The sequence below is a fragment of the Canis lupus genome, chromosome 12 (assembly GCF_048164855.1).
Source record: "Canis lupus baileyi chromosome 12, mCanLup2.hap1, whole genome shotgun sequence".
Classification (NCBI taxonomy): domain Eukaryota; kingdom Metazoa; phylum Chordata; class Mammalia; order Carnivora; family Canidae; genus Canis; species Canis lupus.
Genome location: NC_132849.1, coordinates 5166610 through 5183849, shown reverse-complemented (window position 1 = coordinate 5183849; position 17240 = coordinate 5166610). Strand labels below are relative to the sequence as shown.

At 38.7% G+C, this 17240-nt stretch overlaps 1 protein-coding gene across 4 annotated transcripts in view; it reads right to left on the bottom strand.

Annotated features, from left to right (window-relative positions):
* Window positions 1-213: 213 nt before the first annotated feature.
* The window catches only part of GOLPH3L (golgi phosphoprotein 3 like), a 40074-nt gene continuing 23047 nt past the window's right edge, over window positions 214-17240 (bottom strand). For 2 of the 4 annotated variants that reach the window (XM_072769284.1, XM_072769285.1), the window contains 3 exons: window positions 14743-14874; window positions 12471-12585; window positions 214-875 (listed from right to left, as the gene is read on the bottom strand). In XM_072769284.1, coding sequence (XP_072625385.1) covers window positions 448-875; window positions 12471-12585; window positions 14743-14874 — 675 coding nt within the window. In that variant the 3' untranslated portion in view covers window positions 214-447. Of the gene's footprint in view, window positions 900-12470; window positions 12586-14742; window positions 14875-17240 lie in introns of all 4 variants that reach the window. The other 2 variants (XM_072769282.1, XM_072769283.1) reach the window with 1 other exon arrangement.

Below are 17240 nucleotides of genomic sequence, written 5' to 3'. Positions count from 1 at the left end.
TCAGGGTCAGGAGTTCAAGTCCCACATTGGGTGTGGAGCCTACTTAAAACAAAAAAAGATACAAATTTTAAAAAATTTAATAAATGGTTTGCTCTATATCTCACTCACATTTTGTGACTGGAGAACTCCAAATCCCACTTAGATATTCCTGCTTATTCAAAAGCACACTGGATGGAAGTAAACCAAGAAATGAGAGAAAATTATTATGGTGTGTGTGTGGGTTCAAATAGTTTATTCACCTCTGTAGTGGAAAAACAAGGAGAAATAAAATCTGCTTACAATGGCCAAAATTTATGGAGAAGCCCTAAAGTTGCTTTCCCCAAATCACAAATCTGATTCAAGAGAAGGAAAAAAATGATGAAAAACATCTCATCACACAAAACTCAGTGTGGTGTCTCTGATAGTCATCAGCCAGCAGAGGAAAAAGGAGAAACCCACCCACTGGTTTTAGGATTTATTGAAGGCTGCCAGCACAGCCCAGATCATCTCTGTGGCACTGTGCTTTGTCCCCTCCACTTCAGGGTCCAGTTCTACTAGGTCCTTGGCTCGATTCATTGCCACATCATACTTGTCATCCGCCAGAGAGGAGAAGACATTCTCTAGTACATCAGAGGAGTGGGCTAGCACCAGGAGTGCTAGTGTTCGCTTGTCCATACGTTGAGGGTCATTTACCCACCGCTCTAGGACACTATCTTGAAGTTTTTTCACTAGTCGCTGTTTCTCTGTTGTATTGGTCACTGGATGAGTAGTCATGTCAAATAGGAGGAAATTCTGCTTCTCAGTGGTTAGAATACCCTTCTCTACTAGATTCTTTGCAATTCGCTCTCTTACATTTCTCAGCTGGTACTGTAATTTGAAGGGGTTCCAAGTCTCACCTTTGGGAAAAAAAAAACAGAAGACTTGAACAACACTATAAGCCAACTAGACCTAATAAGACATCTACAGAACATTCCACCCTCAAGTGCAAATGGGACATTCTCCAGGACAGACCACATTCTAGGCCATAAAAATCAGCCTTAATAAACTTAAAGGGGGGACTTTTGGGTGGCTCACTGGTTGTGTGTCTGCCTTCAGCTCAGGTCATGATCCCTGGTCCAGGGATTGAGTTCCACATCGGGCTCCCTGAGGGGAGCCTGCTTCTCCCTCTGCCTATGTCTCTGCCTCTCTCTCTGTGTCTCTCATGAATAAATAAATAAAATCTTAAAAAAAAAAAAAACTTAAAGGGACTGGAAACACACAAAATATGCTATCCAACCACAATAGAATTAAATTAGAAATTAACAGAAGGAAATTTGGGAAATCCAAAATATGTGGAAATTAAATAAAGAACCAATGAATCAAAGAAGAAATCACAGGGAAATTTTAAAAATATTTTGAGTTGAATGAAAATGAAAACACAACAGACCAAGACTTATGTGCTACAACTTAAAGCAGTGTCAAGAGAAAAATTTATGATCCCAAACGTTGTATTAGAAAAGGAGATGTCAAATCAATAACCTACCTTTCTATCTTAAGAAAATAGAAAAAGAAGAGCACGCTAAACATGAAGGAAGCAAAAGAAAATAATAAAGATTAGAGAGAAGATAAATAGAAACAATGAAAACAATAGAGGAAATCAATAAAATCAAAGTTGGTTCATTGAAAAGATCAACAAATTGACAAACTTAAACTGACCAAGAAAGAAAGAAGACTTAATTTACTAAAATTGGGAATGAAAGAGGAAACATCACCACTGACCTTACAGAAATAAAAAGGGCAGTATGACGACACTATAAATAACAGTATGCCAACAAATTAGATAACCTAGAAGAAATGCACAAATTCCTTGAAACACACAAATTACCTAAACTGACTCAAGAAGAAAGAGAAAATCTGAATAAATCTATAACAGCAAATAGATTGAATAAGTAATTTAAAACTCCTCACAAAAAAAGCATGGTTTAGAGGGGTTACTAGTAATAGTACCAAATGTTTAAAGAATGCTACTAATCCTTCACAAACTCTTTTAAAAAAACAGAAGAGGAGGGAGCACTTCCTTAGTTCATACAGTTAAGTATCAATCTGATACCAAAACCAGACAGACATCAGAAGAAGACTATAGACCAACATCCCTTATGAATATAAGTACAAAAATATTCAACAAAATACTACCCAAAAAAATCCAGCAACATATAATAAAGAGTATGTAACAAAATTAAGTAGGACTTATACCAGAAATGCAAGGTTGTTTTAATATCCAAAAATCTAGGGACTCCTGGATGGCTCAGTGGTTGAGCATCTGCCTTTGGCTCAGGGTGTGATCCCACGTTTCTGGGATGGAATCCTACACTGGGCTCCCCATGGGGAGCCTGCTTCTCCCTCTGCCTGTGTCTCTGCCTCTCTGTGTGTCTCTCATGAATAAAAACTCTTTTAAAAAATCCCAAAGTCTAATTATGTAACACATCATATCAATAGAATGAAAAGCAAAAACCAAATGATCATCTCAATCAACACAGAAAAAGTATCTGACAAAATCCAACATATTTACATGATAAAAACACTCAACAAACTAGGGATAGGTAGCAACTTCCTCAATCTGATAGAAGGTATTTACAAAAACCCCACAGGTAGCTTCATATTTAATGGTGAAAGAGTCAGCGATGTCCTACTAGGATCAGGAACAAGACAAAGATGCCATTTTCATCACTTCTATTTAGCACTGTACTGGAAGTTCTAGCCAGGGCAATTAGGCAAGGAAAAGAAATGAAAGCGGGGCAGCCCTGGTGGCGCAGCAGTTTAGCGCCACCTGCAGCCTGGGGTGTGATCCTGGGGACCCTGGGTCGAGTCCCACATCGGGCTCCCTGCATGGAGCCTGCTTCTCCCTCTGCCTGTTCCTCTGCCTCTCTCTCTCTGTGTGTCTCTATGAATAAATAAATAAATAAAATCTTAAAAGAAAAGAAAAGAAATGAAAGCATTCAGATCACACAGGAAGAAGTTAATCTATTTTTATTTCCAGATGACATGATCTCGTATACAGAAAAATCTAAGGAATCCACTTAAACTATTGCAACAAATAAATTCAGCAAAGTTGCAGGATATAAGATTAATATACAAAAATCATAGGAGTTTCTATACATTGGCAATAATCTGAAAAAATTTTTAAGTGACATTTATAATATCAAAGAGAGCAAAATACTTAGGAATATTTTTAACAAAAGTAGCATAAGACTTGTACACTGAAAGTTACAAAATATTGTTGAAAGAAATAAAGAATATCTATTTTTTTAAAAGATTTTATTTATTTATTAATGAGAGACACACAGGGAGAGAGAGAGAGAGAGGCAGAGACACAGGCAGAGGGAGAAGCAAGCTCCACGCAGGGAGCCCAATGTGGGACTCGATCCTGGGACTCCAGGATCATGTCCCACGGCCAAAGGCAGGCGCTAAACCACTGATCCACCCAAGGATCCCCAAGAATATCTAAATAAATGGAAAGATATTCCTTTTTTTTTTTTTAATATTTATTTATTCATGGGAGACACACAGAGAGAGAAGCAGGCTCCCAGCAGGGAGCCCAATGTGGGACTTGATCATGGACCCCAGGATCACACACAGAGCTGAAGGCAGATGCTTAACCGCTGAGCCACCCAGGCATCCCAAATGGAAGATATTCCATGTTCATGGATTGGAAAACTTCATATTATTAAGATAGCAATATTCCCCAAATTGATCTACGGATTCAGTACAATTCCTATTAAAATCCTACCTTGCTTTATTACAGAAATTGACAAGCTAATTCTATAATTCATATGGAAATGCAAACGACCAAGCATGGTCAAAAAAATCTTGAAAAAGAATAAAGTTGGAGGACTCACATTTCATGATTTCAAAACTACTACAAAACAACAATAATCAAAAAAACAAAACAAGCAAACAAAGCCTACAATAATCAAGAGAGTGTGGTATTGCATAAGGACAAACATATAGATCAAAAGAAGAGTCCAGAAATAAATTCATACATATATGGTGAAGTGATTTTTGACAATGGTACCAAGATAAATCATGGAGGACAGAACAGTGCTAGGACAACTGTATTTATATATTCATGCAAAAGACTGAAGTTGGAGCTCTACCCATACGATCTACAATTAACTCAAAATGGACAATAGACCTAAGTGAAATAGACAAGCTATAAATCTCTTAGAAGAAAATGCAGGAATAAATCTTCATGATGTTGGGTTAAGCAATCATTGCTTAGATATTACACAAGCAATAAAAGAAAAAGATTAATTGAAAAGTATTAAAATGGAAAACTTTATGCTTTTTTTTTTTTTTAAAGATTTTATTTGAGTGGTCAAGAGTGAGAGAGAGAGAGCAAGCATGAGCAGGGGGAGGAGCAGAGGGAGAGAAAGAAGCAGGCTCTCCTCTGAGGAGGAAGCCTGATGCTGGGCTTGATCTGGGAACTCTGGGATCATGACCTGAGCCTAAGGCAGACATGTAACCAACTGAGCCACTCGGTTGGTACCCTCAAACTGTATGCTTTAAAGAACACCATCAAGAAGTGAAAAGACAGGGCAGCCTGGGTGGCTCAGCAGTTTAGCACTGCCTTCAGTTCAGGGCCTGATCCTGGAGACCTGGGATCAAGTCCCATGTGGGGCTCCTTGCATGGAGTCTGCTTCTCCCTCTGCCTGTGTCTCTGCCTCTCTCTCTGTGTCTCTCATGAATAAATAAATAAAATCTTAAAAAAAAAAAAAAAAGAAGTGAAAAGACAGAATGGCAGGAAAATTTTGCAAATTCTGTATATGATAAAAGAGATTATATCTAGAATATATTTGAAAAGTACAACTCATAGTAAAAACGGTAAACCCAATTAAAAAATAGGTTAAGTATATGAATAGACATTTTTCCAAAGAAGATATACAAAGAGCCATAAATACATAAAGATGGTCAACATCATTATATATTAGAAAAATCCAAATAAAAATCACAACGATATACCACTACATACTCATTAGGATAGATAAAAGAGAATAACAAGTATTGATAAGAATGTGGAAGAATGAAACTCATACACTGGTGTGGAAATATAAAATGGTGTAGCCAACTTTGAAAAACTGGCCCCATCCCTGTCCTTAAGATGTTTAAAATCTAGTATGGATTAATAGTGGGGAGACAAAAATAATATATATATTTTAATATTTTATTTATTTATTCATGAGAGATACAGAGAGAGAGAGAGAGAGGCAGAGGCAGAGGGAGAAGCAGGCTCCATGCAGGGAGCCAGACGTGGGACCTGATCCCGGGACTCCAGGATCATGCCCTGGGCTGAAGGCAGACACCCAACCACTGAGCCACCCAGGCATCCCCAAAAATAATATTTGAAGCAGGCCCTAATGACAAACTCGAACTGGACATAGATGATAAGGTTCTTTAAAATGTTAATCATTGAGATATGACATCAGGGATGATGATAGAGTGGGAAGTGCCAGACATTCATCTCTTCACCTAGACAACAATTATACTAGAACCTAGAATCTTTTTTTTTTTTTTTAAATTAGGCCATGTACCCAGGGTGGTGCCCAACACAGGGCTTGCACTCATGACCCTGAAATCAGGACCTGAGCTGAGATCAAGAGTTGCACACCTAACTGAGTGACCCACCCAGAGCCTGTAGAATATATCTTTTTAATAACTATTTGGAACTCTGGAATCTATTTGAATGCTTGTAGGTTCCAGGCCAAGGCTTGACTGGCAAAGTGTGGTTCATACTAGCCTATTTTAGCCTTCAGCACAATAGTGGATATTTAGCCCCTAAAATCCCCTTTAAAAAAAAAAAAAGATTATTTATTTATTTATTAATGAGAGACAGAGAGAGAGAGAGAGAGAGAGAGAGAGGCAGAGACACAGGCAGAGGGAGAAGCAGGCTCCATGCAGGGAGCCCAATGCAGGACTCAATCCCGGGTCTCCGGGGTCACACCCTGGACTGAAGGCTAGCCCCTAAAATCCTAAACACAAAGACATATAATGTAAGAAATGAGGGACAAAATACTATAGATCATACAGCAAAGAAACAACAAAATGGCAGAAGTGTCTCCTTATGAGTAATTATTTTAATCTATCTATCTATTTAAAAAATATTCTATTATTTATTTGAGAGAGAGAGAGAACACAAGCAGGGGAAGCAGTAGAGGAGGAAGAAGTAGACTCCTTGTTCAGTAGAGAACCTGATTCAAGGCTTGATCCTGGGACTCTGGGATCACGACCTGAGCTGAAGGCAGATGCTTAACTGACTGAGCCACTCAGACATACCATGAGTAATTACTTTGAATGTAAATAGATTAAGCAACTCAGTCACAAGACAAAGGTTGACAGGATGGGTTAAAAAACATCATCTAACTATATGCTATCTACAAGAGACTCACTTTAGTCACATTAAAGACCAATAATCCTTATGAATATAGATGCAAAAATCTTTAATAAAATATTAGCAAAGTGAATCCAACAGCCTATTGAAAGGACTATTCACCATGGACAAGTAAAATTTATCCCAGGAAAGTAACATAAAAAAAAATCAAATGGACAAAGGATCTGAATAGACTTTCCAAAGAAGATATAAAGATGGTCAACAGATGCATGAAAAAATGCTCAACATCATTAATCAGCAAAGAAGTGCAAATCAAATCACAATGAAATGACAATTCACATCTGTTAGTGGCTGTTATAAAAAGACAAGAAAAAAACAAGTGTTTTTTTTTTAAATATTTTATTTATTTATTCATGATAGACAGAGAGAGAGAGAGAGAGAGAGAGAGGCAGAGACACAGGCGGAGGGAGAAGCAGGCTCCATGCAGGGAGCCCGACGTGGGACTCGATCCCGGGACTCCAGGATCGTGCCCTGGGCCAAAGGCAGGTGCTAAACCGCTGAGCCACCCAGGAATCCCCGAAAAAACGAGTGTTAAAGAGGATGTGGGAAAAAAAGAGAACATTTGTGCACTGTTAGTGAGAATGTAAATTGGTGCAGTCACTTCAGAAAACAGTATGGAAGTTCCTCAAAAGTTAAAAATAGAAGTATCATGTGATCCAGCAATTCCACTTCTGGATATTTATTCAAAGAAAATGAAAATACTAACTGGAAAAGATATATGCACTGTGATATTCACTGAAGCATGACATTACAATAGCCAAAACATAGAAGTAATTTAAGTGTTCATCAATGGATGAATGGATAAAGAAAGTGTATATATATATATATATATATATATATATATACACACACAGTGAAATATTATTTAGCCATAAAAAAGACATCTTGTCATTTACAACAACGTGGTTGAAACCTGAGGGCATTATACTAAGTGAAATAAGTGAGACAGAGAAAGACAAATATTTTATGATCTCACTTATATGTATAATCTAAAAAACAAAAACCTGAAAGGGGTGCCTGGCTGACTCAATCAGTGGAGCATATGACTCTTGATCTCAGGGTTTGAGTCCCACATTGAGTATACAGATCACTTACAAATAAAATCTTAAACAACAACCACCCCATAACAACAACAAAAAAGCTCATAGATACAGAGAACAGATATCATTGGTGGTTGCCAGAGGCAAGAGATGGGCGGTGGGGGGGTGGTGGTGGAAAAAAAAAAGGGTGAATATAGTCAAAAGGTACACACTTCCAGTTATAAAATAAGTAAGTCCTAGGAATGTAATTTTTTTTTTTTTTTTAAATTTATGATAGTCACAGAGAGAGAGAGAGGCAGAGACACAGGCAGAGGGAGAAGCAGGCTCCATGCACCGGGAGCCCGATGTGGGATTCGATCCCAGGTCTCCAGGATCGCGCCCTGGGCCAAAGGCAGGCACCAAACCGCTGCGCCACCCAGGGATCCCTGGAGCCTGTCTTTGGCCCAGGGCACAATCCTGGGGTCCCGGGTTCGAGTCCCGCATCGGGCTCCCTGCATGGAGCCTGCTTCTCCCTCTGCCTGTGTCTCTGCCTCTCTCTCTCTCTCTCTCATGAGTAAATAAATAAAATCTTAAAAAAAAAAACCTAACTAGTGATAGTCTAAACTGAAAGCCTTACTGAGGGATCCCTGGGTGGCGCAGCGGTTTGGCGCCTGCCTTTGGCCCAGGGCGTGATCCTGGAGATGCGGGATCGAATCCCACGTCGGGCTACCGGTGCATGGAGCCTGCTTCTCCCTCTGCCTGTGTCTCTGCCTCTCTCTCTCTCACTGTGTGCCTATCATAAATAAATAAAAATTAAAAAAAAAAAATGAAAGCCTTACTGATAACTTCAACAGTCAATTAACACATATTTTGTATGTTACATGTATTATATACTGTATTCTTATAATAAGCTAAAAAAATTAAATTTTAAGAAAATCATAAGGAAAATACATTTACATTGTTTTGTTTTGTATTGAAAAAAATCTATGTATATATGGGCCTGCATGGTTCAAAACCATGTTGTTCAAGGGTTAACTGTATAGAAAATCCCAAAGAATGCACAAAAATGCTACTAGAGCTAATAAACTAATTCAGCTAAAGTGCAGGGTACAAGGAAAACACACAAATATCAGCTGTTTCTACACACAAGTAATGAACAAAGGAAATTAAGAAAGTAGTTCCATTTATAATAGTGTCTAAACGAATTAAAAACTTAGGAATAAGTCTAACCAGAGGTGAAAGATATATATGCTGAAAACTACACAACATTGCTGAAAAACATTAAAGATGACAAAAATAATGTAAAGACATCCTATATTTAATGGGCAAAGGACTTGACACCGTCAAGTTATCAATACCACTCAAAGAGATCTACAGGTTCAACACAATCCCTAACAAAATTCCAGGAGTCTTTCCCACTGAAATGGAAAAGCTGATCCTCAAATTCACATGCAACTTCATGAGACCCAGGATAGCCAAAACAATCTTGAAAAAGAATAAAGTGGGCAGCCTGGGGGGCTCAGCGGTTTAGCGCTACCTTCAGCCCAGGGCCTGATCCTGGAGACCTGGGATCGAGTCCCATGTCGGGCTCCCTGCATGGGGCCTTCATCTCCCTCTGCCTGTGTCTCTCATGAATAAATAAATAAAATATTAAAAAAAAAAAAGAAAAAGAATAAAGTTGTGACACTTATACTTTCCAATATCAGAAATTATTACAAAGCTATAGTAAGTAAAACAGTATGGTATTGGCATAGGTCAAGCATAGATCAATGCAATAGAACAGATAGACCAGAAGTAAATCCTCACATCTATGATCAACTGATTTTCTTTTCTTTTTTTTTTTTTTTAAGATTTTATTTTTTTATTAATGAGACACACACACACACACACACACACACACACACACAGAGGCAGAGACACAGGCAGAGGGAGAAGCAGGCTTCACGCAGGAAGCCCAATGTGGGACTCGATCCCGGGACTCCAGGATCACGCCCTGTGGCCAAAGGCAGGCGCTAAACCGCTGAGCCACCCAGGGATCCCCGATCAACTTATTTTCAACAAGGCTGCTAAGATTATTCAATGGGGAAAGGTCGATCTTTTCATGGATATAAGACCAAAAGTGCAAGCAACAAAAGAAAAAATAGATAAATTCGATTTCATCCAAATTAAGAACTTTTGGTATCAAGGATTACCATCAAAAAGGTTGAGAAGACAACCTACAGAATGGGAGAAAATACTATAAATGATGGATCTGATTAATATTATATAATATTAATATATATTATATATTATATATGATAATAGGGATTTATATTCATAAAATACAAAATATTCCTAAAATTCAGCAACAATAACAACAGAACCCAATTTAAAAAATGGGCAAAGGACTTGAATAGACATTTTTCCAAAGAAGATATACATGGGATCCCTGGGTGTCGCAGCGGTTTGGCGCCTGCCTTTGGCCCAGGGCGCGATCCTGGAGACCCGGGATCGAGTCCCACATCAGGCTCCCAGTTCATGGAGCCTGCCTCTCCCTCTGCCTATGTCTCTGCCTCTCTCCCTTTCTCTCTCTGTGACTATCATAAATAAATAAAAAATTAAAAAAAAAAAAGGAAGATATACAAATGGCCAATACACCCATGAAAAGATGCATATCACTGGTATGGTAGGAAAATGCAAATCAAATTGAGATATTCCTTCATGTCTACTAAGGGAACTATAATTAAAAACCAAACCAAACCAACAAACAAAAAAATAGAACAAGTTTTGATGACAATGTGGAGAAACTGGAGCCCTTATGCATGGCTGGTGAGAATGTAAAAGGGTGCATCCTTTGTAGAAAATAATTTTGTGGTTTCTCAAAACGTAGAACTATTACATGACCCAGCAATTCTACTCTTATGTATATATCTAAAAGAGTAGAAAGCAGTGACTTGAATAGATATTTGTATATTAATGTTCATAGCAGCATTATCCACAATACCTAAAAGGTGGAAACAACCCAAGTGTCCATCAACAAATGAATTAAAACAAAGGTGGTGTATCTGAACAATGGATTATTCAGTGGCCATAAAAAGGAATGAGATTTTGATATATGCTACAACATGAACAGACCTTGAAAACATTATGCTTAGTGAAATAAGACAAATATAAAAGGATAAATATTGTATGATTCCACTTATATGAGTTACCTAGTGCAGGCAAATTCATAAAGACAACACATAGAAAAGAGGTTGTAGAGAATGGGGAGTGGGGAGTTAAGAAGGATGTTTGGGATGATGAGAAAGCTTTGGGTACAGAGAGAAGTGATTAGTTACATAACACCTTGAATACATTTAATGTCACTGAATTATACATTTATGAATGGTTAAAACAATAAAGATTATGTTATATGCATTTTACCACAATAAAAAAAGTTAACTATATGTCCCCCCAAATTAAAATATATCCATAGGGCAGCCGGGGTGGCTCAGAAGTTCAGCGCCACCTTCGGCCCAGGGAGTGATCCTGGAGACCCAGGATGGAGACCCACGTCGGGCTCCCTGAGTGGAGCCTGCTTCTCCCTCTGACTGTGTCTCTGCCTCTCTCTCTGTGTGTCTCTCATGAATAAATAAATAAAATCTTAAAAAAGAAAAAAGAAATCCATAAAAAACATGTCTGTGAATGTCCATAGTAGCATCATTCATAATAGCGAAAAAGTGGAAATAATCCAAATGTCTATCAACTGATGAATCAATATATAAATGTGGTATATCTATACAATGAAATATTAGTTAGTGATAAAAAGGAGTCAAGTAAAACTTGGGAAATTCTAATAAGATTGGTGGATTTTATCAATGTCAATATCCTATAGATCATAATATACCATAGTTTTGTAAAAGGTTATCACTGGGGAATTCTGAGCAGAGTATATAAAGGATCTCTCAGTATTACCCCTTACAACTGCATGTAAGTCTCCAAGTATCTCAGTACAAATTTCAATTAAAAAATTTGTCCCAGAAGGTGACATTGGCTGTGACCTCAAAGTGACCAGTGGAAGATTCTCCTAAAATTTTATGCCATAGGTCTACTTACTTATATTAAAGTTTTTGAGGGACGCCTGGGTGGCTCAGCGGTTGAGCATCTGCCTTTGGCCCAGGGCCTGATCCTGGGATCAGGGATCAAGTCCCACATCGGGCTTTCTGCATGGAGCCTGCTTCTCCCTCTGCTTATATCTCTTTCTCTCTCTCTCTTTCATGAATAAATAATAAAAATCTTAAAAAAAAAAATAAAGTTTTTGGACTTGCCCTTAAAAAAAAAGAGAATAAACAAACTATTGGTACATGCTAAAACATGGATGAACCTTAAACATGTTGTATCTTAGCCAGTCACAAAAAATTGTACATTTCCCTTATATGAAATATCTAGAATAAGCCAATCCACAGAGACAGAATGTAGAGTAGTGGCTGCCACAGCTGGGCAGGAGGCTTGGGAAAAACTGCTAATGAGTATGGGGTTTATTTTGGGGTGAAGAAAATGTTCTCAATTCAGTTTGTGAGGATGGTTGCACAATTGTGTGAATATACTAAAATCCATTTAATTGTGTACTTTCCATGGGTATGTGGTGTGTGAATTATGTATCAAAGAGATGTTTAAAAAATTTCTTGTGAGGATGCCTTGGGTGGCTCAGCAGTTGAGCATCTACCTTTGGCTTGGGTCATGATCCCGTGGTCCTGAGATCGAGTCCCACATTAGGCTCTGTGCATGGAGCCTGCTTCTCCCTCTGCCTATGTCTCTGCCTCTCTCTCTGTCTCTCATGAATAAATAAAATCTTTAAAAAAAATTTCTCATGAAAAATATCATTAGGGAGCTTATGCGTTGGAGTAGCAGAAATAAGATGAAGCTCTGGAAAACTTTGTGTATTGATTAACCATGCCTTTTCTGTCCCTCTTCAATATACTTAAACAGTGAAACATATACTTCTTACCCAGTAGCTTGAACTCTTCTACTCCTTTTCTTGAACTAGTAGGATAAAGATTACAAAGTGTGGGATTTTTTAACCATTTTACCTGTGAGTAGTTCTATCCATGTCTGGACGGTTTCTGTGGGTTCAGTTGCTTTGATGTGTTTGAGAGTTTCATCCAGTAAAACATCCCCTGTTGGGCTATCTGACTTTAGCAGTACCTTTAAGAGAAGAATCAAGGGGCCCTGGTTCATCCATTTAATTCAAATTAAGATCTTTCAGTATACCATATATACATTATTGGTTAAGTGTTGTAGGAAATGCAAAGCAACATACTACACTGTCCCTGTCCTCAAGAAGTTTAAAATCTAGATGGGGTAATTGTAGGGAGACAAAAATAACATTTGAAGTGGACCCTAGTGACAAACTGGATATAAATGGTCATGGAGAAAATATTCAATAATAACTTTGGGTCGGGAAACCAACTTGTGGAATGATTAATAAAAATAGCAAAGTCAGGAAAGGAAGCCAGTTTTGGGGAAAAGTTGATAAATTTGGTTTTAACTGATAAGGGATAGCCACATTGAAATGCCTAGTTAATAGTTAAGTATGTTCCTGGGGTTAGAAGAAGAAGACAGGCCTAGGATTTGATAGGTTAATATCATGGAAGTGATAGATGAAGCTATAAGGTAAATATCTCCAAAAGGATGGGAATTTATGCAAAAGGATACAAACTGAGACTTAGATGTTAAGGAATGGAGAAGGACAAGAGAGAGCACATAGCCAGAGAAGCAAGAAAATGTAATATAACAAAGGCCAAGAATGAAGAAAATTTCAAGTAGGAGGAGGTGGTCAAAAATGCCAAATGCCACATATAGGTTAAAAGAGAAAAATAAGGGCAGCCCTGGTGGCTCAGCGGTTCAGCGCCGCCTTCAGCCCAGGGTGTGATCCTGGAAACCCAGGATCGAGTCCCGCGTTGGGCTCCCTGCGTGGAGCTTACTTCTTCCTCTGCCTGTGTCTCTGCCTCTCTCTCTCTCTCTGTGCCTCTCATGAATAAATAAATAAAATCTTTTACAAAAAGAGAGAGAGAGAAATAAATTGAAGACAAAAGAGAAGGTGGTGATAGGGCACCTGGCTGGCTCAGTTGGCAGAGTATGTGACTTTTTTTTAAAAGATTTTATTTATGGGGCACCTGTGTGGCTCAGTGCTTGAGCCTTTGGTTCAGGCTGTGATCCCAGGGTCCTAGGATCAAGTCCCTCAAGGAGCCTGCTTCTCCTTCTGCCTATGTCTCTGCCTCTCTCTCTGTGTCTCTCATCAATTAAAAAAAAATTATTTATTTGATAGATAGCCCATATGCATGAGCTAGCACAAACAGGGAAATGGCAGAGAGATAGGGAGAAGCAGGCTCCCCACTGAGCAGGAAGCCTGATGTAGGGCTTGATCCCAGGACCCCAGGGTTATGACCTGAGCCAAGGGCAGACGCTAAACCAACTGAGCCACCCAGGTGCCCCAGAGAATGTGACTCTTGGTCTAAGGGTTGTGAGTTCAAGTACCACATTGGACATAGGGCCTGCTGGTGATACCTAAAAAAAATATAGTTTGGGTAGAGTTCTGAGTATGACAGTAAAGTTATAAGTGGAAAAAAATACATAGTAAAAAAAATGGAGACAGAGGTTATAGCTCGTATGGTGGAATGGACTTACTTTAAATGGAAGGAGAAATTTTTTTTTTTTAATTTTTATTTATTTATGATAGTCACACAGAGAGAGCAAGAGAGGCAGAGACACAGGCAGAGGGAGAAACAGGCTCCATGCACCGGGAGCCCGATGTGGAATTCGATCCCGGGTCTCCAGGATCGCGCCCTGGGCCAAAGGCAGGCGCTAAACCGCTGCGCCACCCAGGGATCCCGGAAGGAGAAATTTCTAATGGTTATCTGAGCATGACTAGTGTTAAAGACTGCACCTGACCTGTGTGTGGTTTGCCCCCTCCTATATAACATTCTATTTCATAATGTTTCAGTTACAGACATGGAGTAATAATCAACAGTATCCTAATAATGACTTTTCTGCTTAAAAAAGACAAAACCATAAACTTCTTACAACTCTTTAGATGATGGATACTTGAATTTCTCCCTCCCTCCGTTAAATCTGTTAGACAATAGGATGGCTGAGTGAGTGATAATCATCTTGTCTCACTATTCAGATCTTCCCATTCCTCCAGGGGCGCCTCGGTGGCTTAGTTGGTTAAGCATGCATATAGCTCAGGGTTATGAATTCAAGCCCCTCAGAAAAAAAAAACAAAACTTCCTACTCCTCCAAAATGGACCATTGGTATCTACCCTTTCATAAGTTAGGAGGATGTCCACAGAGGTGCTGTACCTTTCTGTCCAGTAGTCGCTTCTTACGCATGGTAGGGGGTTCCAGACAGATTCGACCCCGCATGGCCAATTCTATCAGGATGCCCCCTCGCAGGCCAGATGATATACAGTCATTCCAGAAAGATGTGTAACCCTAGAAAAGGAAAAAGAGAAAGAATGTTCTGAAAGGGTTATGGACTTGTAACAAGCACCTTAAGGACAGTTCACTTTGTTGCAATTCATGTCACATTACATGACCACAAAACAGAATAAGAGAACAGAATCTGGGATGCCTGGGAGGCTCAGTGGTTGAGCATCTGCCTTTGGCCCAGGGCGTGGTCCTTGGGCTCTGGGGTCCCGGAATCAAGTCCCACATCAAGCTCCCTGCATGGAGCCTCCTTCTCCCTCTGTCTGTGTCTCTGCCTCTCCCTCTCTCTCTCATGAATAAATAAATCTAAAAAAAAAAAAAAAAAAAAGAGAGAGAAAGAGAGAATAGAATCTTTCTCTTAATTGAAACCTCCCCAAATAAAGGTTCTCTGTCTAACTTCAAGCTCTCTGTGAATTCCCATAGTTCAGCTGTTAGTTGATAACTACTACGTCAAATTTTAATTTTTGAAAAGAATTTTGGCCTCTTGGAAATGTTTCCATTGACACCCTAAACTTCAGAGTAGAATATAATTAAGTAGAAAAATGTATAAACCATTTGAGCCTTTTACTCTCTCAAGACATGTTTTATTTGCAAGCTAATTTGATGGGTGGTGTGGTAGAAACCCAGCTCTGCCACTGACTAGTTAAGTGCCTTGGGTACGTTATTCAACCAGCTTCAAGTGCGATGTCCTCATCTGTAAAACAGGGACATTAACATCTATCTTTTTAAGTTTGCTGTGAGGAATAAATTAGATGTTATACATAAAAAAGCAGAAAGTAGAGTGGCTGGTATACAGTAGGCACTTAAATACTACTTTCTCTTCCTTAGGAGCTATAATAGAGGTACAAAGAGGAGGACTGTCTTAAGGAACCATTTTAAGGAGGACTGTCTTATGGAGGACTGTCTTAAGGAACCATTTTAAGGAACAAAAAATCTAACTGGAAATATCATGCAAATGTGAGGAATACAAATTTTAAACAAAGCCTCAATTGAAAAAGCAGCAGCAGACAGGCAAAAATGACGACTGGGAATTTGATTTAGATGCTAGTTTTTCAAACCATGTATCATTTTTGGGCTACTCAGAAGGTTTTATGGGACTTGAAGTGGGATTTCAAGAATAGGTTGAATTTAGCAGAGAAGGGAGGGTTTTCCAGATGAAGATGAAGGAAATCATCCAAACTCTACTATTTTTCAAAAGGGCATTCTAAGCAAAAGTATAAAGGAAAGAGACATTACATATGTTTAGAGATCTAACTCAAGGACATGAGATCAGGGATCCCTGGGTGGCGCAGCGGTTTGGCGCCTGCCTTTGGCCCAGGGCGCGATCCTGGAGACCCGGGATCGAATCCCACATCGGGCTCCCAGTGCATGGAGCCTGCTTCTCCCTCTGCCTGTGTCTCTGCGCCTCTCTCTCTCTGCGACTATCATAAATAAATAAAATTAAAAAAAAAAAAAAAAAAGGACATGAGATCAAATTGGTTGGGGCTGGGCTGTGGGAAGTCTTGATGCTCTTAACTTTTACTGAAAGGCAATATTCAGTCCTAAAGGTTCTGAGCAAGGAGTTATGATTAACACAAGAAGATCCATCAGAGTTATTAGAACTGTTCAACACTCTAGCCATCTTTGGGTAGCACTCCCTCTCAAGGGAGAGAAGCTGGGTGAGATGTTAGCAGGGAGGTTCTAGCATGGCTTTAAAGTCATTAAAGATCATTAAAGATCACCTTTAATGATCACTATTTAAAATTTTTTATTTTATTTACTTGTTTACTTACTGAATTTTAAACTTAAAACAACAACAACAAAACAACTCCATGCCCAATGTGGAGCTTGAACTCATGATCCCAAGATCAAGAGCCTCATGCTCTACCAACTGTGCCAGTCAGGTGCTCCATAAGTTACTATTAATAGCAGTAATGTCTAATGTTTATTGAATACTTATTATGTAGATTTGTGTTTAGTTTTTTTGCATGCACTATCTGATCACATCTTCACAACAATTTGATAAGGGGGGTACTACTGTGTATATATAATAATAATAATATTATTATATTATATTATATATAATTATATATAATATATATTATATTATATATTATATAATAATAATAATAACATTATTATTATTATTAAAGATTTATTTACTTGAGAGAGATAGAGAGCACCAGAAGAGGGTCAGAGGAAGCAGGAGACTCTGCTGGGCATGGAGCCAAATGCAGGGCTCTGGGATCATAACCAGAGACAAAGGCAGACCAGGCGCCCCTACTATCCACATTTTATTTTATTTTATTTTATTTTTTTTAAAGATTTTATTTATTTATTCATGATAGACACACAGAGAGAGAGGCAGAGACACAGGCAGAGGGAGAAGCAGG